The 12,099-nt window shown below is 38.0% G+C and overlaps 1 protein-coding gene and 1 long non-coding RNA gene across 2 annotated transcripts; both read left to right on the plus strand.

The window, feature by feature from the left end:
* The first annotated feature begins 798 nt into the window (after positions 1-798).
* Positions 799-8,992, plus strand: LOC129570781 (uncharacterized). Its single transcript, XM_055450500.1, has 5 exons — positions 799-2,191; positions 2,801-2,995; positions 3,089-4,306; positions 5,752-6,549; positions 6,646-8,992. Exons 1-5 carry the CDS (start codon positions 799-801, stop codon positions 8,835-8,837), a joined length of 5,796 nt encoding a protein of 1,931 aa, XP_055306475.1. The 3' UTR covers positions 8,838-8,992.
* A 452-nt stretch (positions 8,993-9,444) lies between these two features.
* LOC129570767 (uncharacterized) lies at positions 9,445-10,202 on the plus strand. The gene is made up of 2 exons (XR_008688162.1): positions 9,445-9,895; positions 9,962-10,202. It is a non-coding gene; the product is annotated as an uncharacterized LOC129570767 (long non-coding RNA).
* Positions 10,203-12,099: the final 1,897 nt, after the last annotated feature.

Genomic DNA, 12,099 nt, shown 5'->3' on the forward strand with positions numbered 1-12,099 from the left:
GAAATTGGTACGAAGCACTCGACGATGCAGCTGAATATGGGTGAGGGAAAAACGGCGGTCATCGTACCAATCTTGGCCTCGGTACTGGCAAATGGTCAACAAGCGTGCCAAATCACCGTGTTGAAGTCATTGTTTGCAACGAATTTGAAGTCGCTGCGCCGATACCTGGGAGGAATGCTGGGCCGGAAGGTCTACACATTCCCTTGTCGTCGAGACATGCCGATTGGGAAATACATCGGGCCGATTCGCAATATTTATGAGGAGTGCATGTGTTCAGGAATGAACAAAGAAATTAATAATAAACAGTATTCAAGCAAAAGTAAAATTAGCTTCAGTAAGCAGGTTTTTTCATCATTATTTCACAATGTTCAAAAGTTCAATTTAATGCAAATCAATCAAAGTACAATTTAATGCAAAGTCAACCAAAGTAAACAATCGAAACATGTCTTTCTTTGAATAAAATGAATTTAGTTTTATGTAAACCTTCAGCAAATATGAATGTGTTTCATTTGACTCTTTAAAAGTGTAATCCCTTACATTTTTTGGTCCTTCGACAATCTTAAAATAAAAAGAACACATTACGACGAATATTTTAAACGACGTTCGAAACCAATTGAAACATCGCTTGTTGAATTTGTTATGAAAATTTATGAACACGTATAGACAGCGAACAAGTAATTTGAACAGTGAGTGAATTCAACACACGAAATTTATGTGAACAAGCTCTATCGAGAAATAATACGGTTTGTTGTGTGCTAAACGGTTTGTGCGTGAACGTCTCAATACCTCAGTATAAATATGAGCGATCAAGAAGAGATTAGCAAAGAGCTAGCCGCTCAGAAGCAGCGCATGGACACGTTGAAGAAGTTCGTAACGAATTACAGCAAAGATGGAAAAAGCATAAAAAACAAGGTTGAATACTTCGAAAAGAGGTTACAACGATTGCAAGATTGGTGGGTCAGTTTTGACAAAGCCAATCATGAATTGATCGAGACGGGAAAAAATGAAAAAGACGAGTATTTTACCGACAATCATTTTGAAAAAGCAAAAACGGGGTATCAAGACATAAGGAGCAAAATTCAGCAAGATATGGTGGATTTTAAGCAGCAAACGGAAAAAAATGCAGCAACAGGCTCTGGTGTTTCAGGCAACGCGACGCCAATTAAACAGTGTGCAAAAACAACAACGAAAGAAATTGAATTTGTGGATTTGTTGGCGGACGACGATGACGAAAATGAAAGCGTTGACGGTGATAATGCTGATAATGATTTTCAAGAAGAGCTTCCACCAACAGTGGCAGTTATGCTGTATCAGAAAAAAGAGCTATTCGACATCTTTAAAATGTTAAATCGAAACGAAACGGTGTCTCAAGGAGTAGCCAACGCCCAATTAGACCAGTTGAAAATCATCTGGTCTGAATTCAGAGCAACATATCGACAAGTGAAAGTGTCTACGGAAAAAAAGTGGTGTGATGGAATTTCATTCAACGAAATACAACAGAAATTCGTTACATTGTGTGGAAAGTTAAACGATACGAAAAATAATTCCATGCAAAACGCGAACGTAAAGCTTCCGAAAGTAAAATTGCCGGAGTTTGATTGTGCAAGTGACAACTGGAGAGAATTTAAATCGATGTTTGATAAAATGGTGCACGAAAATGATTCAATACCAGAAGCGATTAAAGTGCAGTATTTAAAATCATGTTTAAAAGGTGAAGCAGCGAAAAAAGTAAGCCATCTGACACCAGAAGAGTCTAATTACCAAGACGTGTATAGCATTCTGGAACGACAATATGGTAATAAACGCGAGAATGTCGGAAAGTTAATCGAAAAAATTCTTGATATTCCATGTCAAAGCGCTGAGACGAGCAATGGTTTGAAAAATTTATTTGACACGGCCAATGAATGTTTAATGGCAATAAAAAACTACAACGTAAACATCAAAGATTGGGATCCGTTGATCATCCATATTTTAAAGAAAAAATTGCACAAATCTACGGTCATCGACTACGAATCCAAATTAAACGACGTACGTGAACTGCAAACCTTGTCATCATTCTTACAATATGTGGAACATCGTTTCATGGCGTTGCTATCGGCAGAAAATAGCGGCCAGAAAAGTTTAGAAAAAACTGAAAAGTATGAAAAAAAGAGTAAAAAGGTCTACGAAACTCCATTTGGGTGCACATACTGTAATAAGCCTCATTCGATATACAAGTGCTTCGATTTCAAAAAGAAGAGCGTGAAAGAGAGAAGCGAATGGGCGAAAAACGAAAAAGCGTGTGTAGTATGTCTTCAAATGCATGAGAAAGGTCAGTGTTCAAGCAAATATATGTGCAAGACGTGCGGAAAGAAACACAATACTTTATTGCACTTCGAAGCAAAAAAAGAAGCGAGGAACGAAACGCAAACAACACTGATAGCTACGACGTCAAATAATGTAACAACGGCCAATACGGATGGCAATTCATCGCAAGTACAAGTTTTATTAACAACGAAAAATGAAGCAAATTTATTACCAGTGGCGTTCGTGAATGTTTTGGCAAAAAATGGTGAGAAAATTTTAATGAAATCTATAGTCGATGGTTGCTCTCAAGGAGCGTTGATGACGGAAAACGCCTTTCAAAAGCTGAATCGATGTGCAGATAGAATAATTGCGGATGTAGAAGGAGTAGCTGCCTGCACTCAAACGGCAAAGAAAATAGCTCCAATTACGGTACAACCGCATTTCACTGACAAATATTCATTAGACACTGATGTAATCATTTTGAAAAAAATAACGAATCTTGCGTATTTTAAAGACGATTTGGCAAATTATGATCATTTACAAAATTTATTATACGCCGATCCAACGGTAAATGACGACGGTGAAATTGATTTACTGTTGGGAGTGGCTGAATTTTCTAAAATTGTTAAGCACGGTTTGATCAAGGGTGCCGAAGATTCGCCAATTGCAATGAACTCTGAATTAGGCTGGCTCATCATGGGTCCGCAAAGTAAAGAAGAACGTAACAACACTATGAAAATAACGACTTTAATTTCAAATGTGGAAATTGAAAAGAAAATCTCTGAATTTTTCGTTTCCGAAGATGTTGACGGCATTGAGAGTGAGGACAATGAGCCAGAAATGTCTGAAGAAGAAAGATATTGCGAAGAGCATTACGTAAAAAATACAAAACGAGACGACGATGGCCGATTGAATGTTTCAATGGCATTTAAAAATGAAAAATGGCCAGAGCTTGGCGATTCGCGCAAATCGGCTTTAGCGACTCTGTTCCAGTTAGAAAAAAGATTCGAAAAAAACCAAGAATTAAAGAAACAGTATAGCGCCGTAGTGAAGGAATCCATTGAGAGTGGACATTTAGTTTTGGTAGAAAATCCGCCAAATGAAGCGCATTACATTCCTCATCACGCAGTGTTCAAGGAGAGCACAACCACAAAATTGAGATCAGTGTATAATGCGTCACAGAAAACTTCAAATGGTAAATCTTTAAATGAACAGCTGGCAGTCGGAAAAATTGTGCAACCGTCGATCTTCGAATTAATGCTACGATGGAGAGAATCGAAAATTGCAATCGTCGCTGATCTTGAAAAAATGTACAAACAAATCAGACTCAATGAAAAGCAGCAACATCTTCAGATGATTTTGTGGCGTAATTCGGGCACTGAGCGCATCAAAAGCTATAAAATGACAACAGTTACGTTTGGATTAAAAAATTCGTCATTTCTCGCCATAAGATCATTGCATGAAATTGCAAAAATAATCGAAAATAAATATCCACGAGCAGCAAAAGCAATAATGAAATGTTTTTACGTCGATGATTACACGGGCGGAGCAGAATCTGTCGAAGAAGCATTGTGCACGCATCGAGAAATGAAAAAGGCATTTGATGAATTTGGCTTCAATTTACGCAAATTAGTAAGCAATTCGACGGAGTTATTAAAATGTGTGCCAGGTTGCGACAAAGAAGAACAAAATAAATCGTTCGTGAAAGCATTGGGTATTCCGTGGAAACCTGAAACCGATGAGTTCATTTTTCAAATCACTGTTAATTTGAAATCAAAACCAGAAACGAAGCGACAATTGTCCTCTGAAATCGCGTCATTGCAATATGATCCTCTTGGATGGATCGCTCCGGTCATTGTCAAAGCAAAAATATTGTTTCAAGATGTGTGGCAATTAAAAAAGGAAAATAAAAAATCGTATGATTGGGATGACAAATTGCCAATCGAAATCATCGACCGTTGGATGTTGTTTAAATCACGATTGAGTGCATTGAGCTCAATAAAAATGCAGCGGTGGCTTGGTACTACAGTAAATACAAAAGTAGAGGTGCACGGTTTCTGCGACGCTTGTAAAAAAGCACTCTCTGCGAATGTATATTTACGATTTGTAAACGAAAATCAACAAGTAAACGTAATGCTAGTAGCAGCAAAAACGAAAAATGCTCCAATGATTGAACAAACAATTCCGAAATTGGAGTTATGTGCAACCGTTTTGCTGGTAAAATTGGTGAAATCCGTACGAAAAGCAATGAGCATGAACATTGAAAAAACTGTTCTTTATAGCGATTCAAAGGTCGCATTGGCGTGGATTTGTTCAGATCCACTACGATATAAAAAATTTGTCGCGTCAAGAATAAAAGAGGTGAACAAGTTAAAAGATGCACAATGGTGCCACATCCCGGGCGCAATAAACCCAGCAGATTGCGCATCGCGTGGGATTTTTGGTGATGAATTAGTCGATCATCCGTTGTGGTGGCACGGGCCACATTTTTTAAATGGAAAAATGAACTATGATGTTCAATCGGAAGGCAATATCGAAGCAATTAACGAAGAAAAAATTCATGCATTAGTGGTGACGAGTGAAGAAAAAATGAAAAAAAAGTTATTTGTTGACGATTCAAAAATCATTTGGCCTAACATATCGTCATGGAAAAAAATGCAAAGAGTGTTTGCATATATCATTCGTTTTGTTGACTATTTAAAAGCAAAAGTGGCACTGAAAAAAGGCATCAAATGCCAAAACGTAGAAATAAAAGTCGAAAACAAAGGTGCTCCGATTACTGCGAATGAAATAGAAAAAGCAACGAATTTTATCATTCGTATAGCGCAAAGTGAATATTACGAATGTGAAGTGAATGACCTGGAAAAATGCAAAGAAATCGAAAAAACCAGTGAGTTATTAAAATTGAACGTATTCATCGACGAAAAACGCATATTACGCGTCGGCGGCAGAATCACCAACGAAGACATTCCATTCGAAATGCGTCATCCGATTCTAATTCCAAAAAAAAGTGAAATTGCAAAATTAATAATTCGTGATGTGCATGAAACAAACTTTCATACTGGTCCCAAATTAACAGAAGCGTTGATTCGAAAGAAGTTTTGGATCACCAATGGGCAAACGACGATCAAAAAGCAGCTCAAAAACTGCGTCATTTGCAGGAAATTTCGCCCGAAAACAGCTCATCAAATGATGGGCAATTTGCCGACGACGAGGACAACCGTCGTGAATAAACCGTTCACGAATACTATGATTGATTTCACGGGAGCGGTATACGTAAAAACATCGAAACTTCGAAATGCAAAGATTGTGAAAGCATACATATGCATATTTGTGTGTATGGCAACAAAAGCCATACACGTCGAGCTAGTGAGCGACATGACAAATACAAAGGTAAATTAGACCAGAGACGAATCAATTTTGAATAATATTTAATTTTAATGTAAATTGTTTATTTTTCCGCAGGAGTGATTCTTACGCTGCCCGAGTATCGCTTGTCATTCCAGCTGAAGATCTACGAAACAGTAAAAAAAGGCGACATTAATACCGCACGAGAGTTCCTCGCCGCCCACAAATGGATCAATGCAAATGTGCGGAGCATTTTGGATGAATCGGATGCGATTCTACACGCAAAATATCAGTTGATTTACACGGTTGGCAGTCAGTTTTCGATTGATGGTGGTTCAAAACGATGGGTCGTTACACAGGCTCTACTCAAACGCGTTCCATTCCACATGAAAAGATTGTACCATGAGCACGGCGAAGAGAAGCTGGAGTTCAACATTGATTACGTGGAAAATGGTCATGTATATGGAGCACCAAAGGTCGATTACCGCGACGACGTATTCACACCATGTCGCATTCTCAATCAATCGATCTATCCTCTGCTGAAAGAAGCACTGATCGACGATTTTCTTGATGGACGTATGAATATAACTTTCCCCGAAGTATCGGCATCGACAAAGAAAGGCTTGCGTGTACTGATGAGCGCTACCGTCATTGATGAACAAACATTTCAATCGGCGTTCAAAGATTTAAGTGTAGCCGATCGCAAAACAATTCTGATTTTAAGCGGTTTGTTGCGATTCGAAGTACTGAAGTTGGTTTTAACAAAACGATGGCGCGTTAGCTATGGAGTCAATGAAAATGGCACTCGAAAAATGGCAATTCCATTCAAAGCAAAAGACGTCGCCGCGGAAATGACCGAGTTCGGGCATCCGGATGTTGCTATCTGTCTCACTCAGCTGAGCTATTATTATTCAGGTGAAGTTATAATACCAGAATAATTCAAACTTAACTTTAAATCAATTCAAAAGTTCGTTTGTAGAAAATTGAGACGTTTTCATTTATTTATTTCAGGTCTAAGCGATGAACAAATGTTCCAAGCTTTCCGAATTTTGGCCAAGACACAAAATGCGGCTGCCGTCTATGAAAAATGGATCACGAGCATTACACCAAAACTTATCGAACCATCAATCGAATCGTATTCCGGCCTTAATTTGAGCGATCCATTCCAACGCGAAGAGATTCTGTTCCCGCTGTTTCGCTTTAACATGGACATCATCGACTTCTACCTTTCGCACGTCGTTTTTCCACGCGAAGCCAAATCGTTCGAGAATAAATTGATTTCCACCGCTTGGGATCTGTGCAGCGAGCACATGCAGCATCGAGTGACTGGCTTCAGTGGGACAAATGACACCAAGAATATCCTACCAATGCCGATCGCCCAGAATGACCTCGCTGAATTGGAAGACACCAACGAACGCGTCCGTCAAACGTTGCTGCAACCAGAAAACCAAGACTATCAAAATCTACCGCCAAACGTGAGCGCCAGAGCAATCATTGAGAAGTTGGTCAACTTCGAAATTCCGGTGCTTCTAGACTCGGGCGCATTGATGTTGGAATTAAACAACAAGCAAGTGGCCGAGGAATGGCTCAAGATGGCATCGGACTCGTTCTTTGACGCAGCAGTTTACTTTGACTCACAAGACGTTTTGCAAACCGTCGATCGGAATGACGTCGTGGCCGAGTTCGATTGTTCGGTTTATCGCGAGAATTTGAATCGATGCTTGGTATATCTAGACGATACTCACACTCGCGGAACCGATCTGAAATTTCCGTTGGGTTGGAAGGCTTGTGTCACTCTGTCCGGTGAAATAACACGCGATAAAACCGTGCAAGCGTGCATGCGAATGCGTCAACTCGGTAAAGGTCACTCGATCGCATTTTGGGCATCCTTCGAAGCTGATCTTCGCATCCGTGATACGTGCAATCTGTCGCTCCACGATTGTGTCAACAATGAGCATGTCATTGATTTCATTTGCAACAACAGCCGACGGTTTGAGGTGGAAAACACGGTGCATTGGGCGTCTGCCGCTTACAATTACACGAAGAAATTGGCCGCTCATAAACTCTATGATGATTCAACGGATGACGCGGCCATACGGAATCTGTACGAGAAGTGTGTCGACAACGAATATCTCACACTGGAAGAAATGTACGGCGACAAAGAGGAGGTTGAATTGAGCGATATATCGAAACGGAAATTCGCAACATTGACGAATCAATACGAAGAAGACACTGGAATTAACCAGTTTGTTCAACGCATCGATGACGGAGTGTTTGAAAAACTTCAGAAACAAGCGCCGGATGTCAAACGTTTCGTGCACTCCTTGGACGAAGAGCAAGAGAAGGAATTGGAACAGGAAATTGAAGAAGAGCGCCAAATTGAACGACCACCCAAACTGGATCCAGCCAATCCGACCTTTGATCAACAATTGATATCTCTGATGGTGTCTGGTGCAACCGGGGAAATATTTTCGGAAATCAAACGAACACAAACACTTGTGCCGTTTGCCACGGGTTTGATGCACACGAAACTGTTCGAGAAATACAAAAATCAGCCAAACTGGGCCGACCATTTGTACGTCACAAAAGACTTCGTTCGAGTATTAGCCAATATAACCCATCTATGTGATCAATTCCTAAGGCCAGTTTGGTGGATTGCACGTGTTGACGCCCAAAACGATGGTCATATTCTGGTCGTGCTCAGCTCGTTCGAATGTGATCGCCTTTTGGTCACATTCCGCAAAAGCACGAAATCTATCCTGTTCCCATTTCGTCCGACATTGAGCAAGTTGCACAGCGATTTGTTGGATCAGCAGGATTTGCGAGTAACAGCCAAGCCGAGTACTGCTGCCCTTGATGTGAATGACGTAGCTCAATTAAAAATGTACTCGGGCTCGATGTACTTTAAGAGCGAAGCCGAACAAAGCGCCTACTGCAACTTCCTGGGCTTAATTCCACGACCACGGACGCCCGAACAAGAAATGGCTTTCGAAGAAGGAATCATCAAGCCAAACGGTTTTGTCCCCGTTGAAAATCGTCAACGTTCAAAAGCAGTCGTCGAATGCGTTAATCAATGCAGATTCCACGAGAATCCAGTCGATTTGGCCATTCAATTGATTGAAGCTCATCATGAATTCATGCGCAACGAATCCCATGCATCGTCTGTTTTACAGCTTGGTTCAAAGCTATCAATCACCAAATGAAATTCAATAATATATCATTTTGAAATTATTTGATTCAATGTGCAAGAAATTCTTTATTTTTTCATTTTTTTACCAATTTAAGTCTCATTCTCATCAGAATTTACCTCTTTTGATAATTAAAGAAAAGAAAATAAATGGAAATTTTGGTTTTTCAACATGGAATGGTCTTGGAATTATTTTCATTTCAGATTTCGAATCAGCGAACATTTGTGTGTGATTGTCTGTTACAGTAATTAGCGCCCAGACTGGAACAAATCGATGCTGCATGTTGTTTGAATAGCGCACACACATATTCTTTTTCCGTCTTTGATAATGACGACTGTGAACACACAGGAAATATATAAATAAATAGAAAATAGAACACAAAACCCGTTAATGTGATAATTCAATTCAATTGAAATTGCCTATTAGGTCTATCGCAAAGGGAAGTCCACATTTGGTGCTTATTTTCCAAATTGAGCCAATGCCTTAATTAATGAAACTCAGACCTCAGACGTCAGACCTATCTTTATAGTTATCATTGTTGAGTTACTATTCAAATCAATTACACACTGGAATCAAAAGTGTTCAACTAATGGATCTTGTAACCTGTGCTGTGTTTCTACTCGTCGTTATTTTTAAAGTAATGTTCGTTTGATGAATAATACATCAACAATCTTTTATAATTTTCCTTTTTTTGAAGATTTTTTTTTCCATTTGCACATCAAATCAGAACAACGACACTTCGTATGGACCATTTTGAGAACAAATCATAGTGATAAAATGTAGTCAACATCCTTGACCGTTTAAAATGTAAACAGTGATATACATTAATTTACTGAATTGGGTAATGATAGCGAATTTGAGGAAAATATAATCATAAATTATTTTTGGTGAACGGTCAATTTAGATAACACTCCATTATATTTATAAACATTCTCATGAAATAATCAACATACGAATGTCAAAATGCAAACGAAAAGATTAACTTGCATTGTCTCAAAACAAATTTGACTGTGATGCAGAGTGGAAGCCTCAGAATGAATTGCAAGATTTTCTTTCTATTGACTCTTTGCCAAGTAAGTTGAACAATATATGAGTAAGAATTGAATATCAGTTTTTGTTTTTAAATTTTTTATTTGAAGATTTGCTTCTCGGCATACATTCCTTCAAAGCATGATGAAATAGAACATACGACAGTGTATACTACGATACGGCCACGACCAAATTTTATACCTTGTAATACCGTTCCACCAAAAAGGATTTACTGAAGAAACATCTATATCATATTTTATGAAACATCTATGTTTCTATAGAATAAAACACTGTAAAAAAACACTAAAATTTCAAATAAAATGTTGCTACGGCAAGTGGAATAAATGATAATCTTTTTTTGAACCCTGTATTGAACAGCTCTCACGTTGTAATTATAATTTACTGTTTAATAGTATAATTATATTCCTCTTTATATCAATGCAATGCAGGTCATTTGATATGTTATTATTGCATAGAAAAAAAATCGATGATTGATGGAGTTCGCTAAAAAAGGCAGATCATCAATACATCTATCATACATTCAAACTGGACTATAATCGATCAGACGAGTATGGAGTCTCTGAATATCAACTTAAAATTAATGACATTATTATTAAAATTTATTCAACTTTCGACATGATATATCGCAAGCAAATACGTTTAGTCATAAAAACAATGATAATACATATCGTAGCGCGAAGTGTGCCTGTGCATTCGATCCGAAGTCATGTATTTGTATTTGTATTTGTATTTGTATTTGTATTGATGAACTAATTTTAATAGCATTTGTTTGGGTTTTACTCACTATAATCAAGTCGTCATCAAGTTATCACAACAACGCTCAGTTTCAATGGTTTCATTGTCGGTCTATTGTTCAGTGCATCGCTTCTCAGTTTGATGGAAATTATTCATCTTTGAATTTTGCATGGATTTTAAGCGAGCTGCTTTAATTTAGACTCTAAATTTTAGAGGTTTTATTCACCATGTTTACATTGATTGGTGTTCATGTCTTTCTTCACATTTTGGGCTTTCATTCTTAAAATTAAACACGACCGTATGAAATATATCCACATTTGCATAAGGCTCCAAGTTCATACCACGAACTATTTTTGATATCAGTAACGGAAGATACAGAAACATCAAAATTACTTCTGGTAATATACTGTATTGATAAGCTGTAGGATAAAAAGTGAAGAGGCTGAATCAAGCGGCCTAAGAAAAAGCTCGAGGTCACAAAACACAAATAAAATGAAAACGAAATGTTCCTGCAAGAGCATATACGTCTAGTGACAGCTTGTGGCGTCGATAGTAATATCCTGTGTGCTACTACACTTGGATGTATTTTTGCAATCTTGAAATATACACGTATCATGTTTGTTGTAATATTTTATCACAAAACCTAATCATATTTAGCAAAAAATAAATTTTAAAAGTAAATCCAATCTACAAAATTAAATCCATAGAGAACACAGCACACCATTTCAATTTCCAAAGGTTGTATTCCAAAATCCAATTAATAAAATCACTAGTGGAATTATATTCGCTTCTGTTATGTGTGACCTTAATTTATTATGTGATTTGAATAAAATTAAATTGCATTTTTTATCGATTTAAACGCGCTCTTTATAAAATGAGCCTTACGTGTCTATTATGATTAGTAAGGTAATGTTCCTTTAAACGGGACGCTCCCTTAAACGGGACAGTCAAGTATTTTTGACTTCTGAGTTTGACAGCGAGCTGTCATTTATACCAAACGATTAGCTCAACGAACGCTCACTTTTGGTAGTATTCCGAAGAGAATAGACGTACCGCGTGTGTGAGAAAAAATTGTGTCGTGAAATTTGTGTACAACAAAACTTTTTTGATCAATTCGCCTACACCCACAGTTTGAAGTGTTTTTAACATTTGTTGAAGGTAAATATATTGGATAGTTTGTAAATTGTGTCTATTTCAAAGCTGCAAAGTTCATTTTTCGATATCGCGTCATAAATTTTTTTTTTTGGTGACTCGCAAAAATGTCGGCTTTTTCCTTAAATGGGACGGCGATGTTCCCTTAAACGGGACACTCTGCATTTTTAAGTTAAGCAAGATGGGGGTAAGATGGGGCAAAATGGTCTACAGCAAAGTTGTTCGTCGTGAGTCGCTCTACAACTTTCACCAACACACTCCAACGATAAATCCACCCATTGGCCCAGAAAACGGGGATAAAATTACTTTTTTGACCCGAAAATTTAATTTTTTTCTTGTA

Source organism: Sitodiplosis mosellana, unplaced genomic scaffold (genome assembly GCF_009176505.1).
Source record: "Sitodiplosis mosellana isolate CC-2019 unplaced genomic scaffold, AAFC_SMos_1.0 Smas_scaffold_80, whole genome shotgun sequence".
In the NCBI taxonomy this organism is placed as follows: domain Eukaryota; kingdom Metazoa; phylum Arthropoda; class Insecta; order Diptera; family Cecidomyiidae; genus Sitodiplosis; species Sitodiplosis mosellana.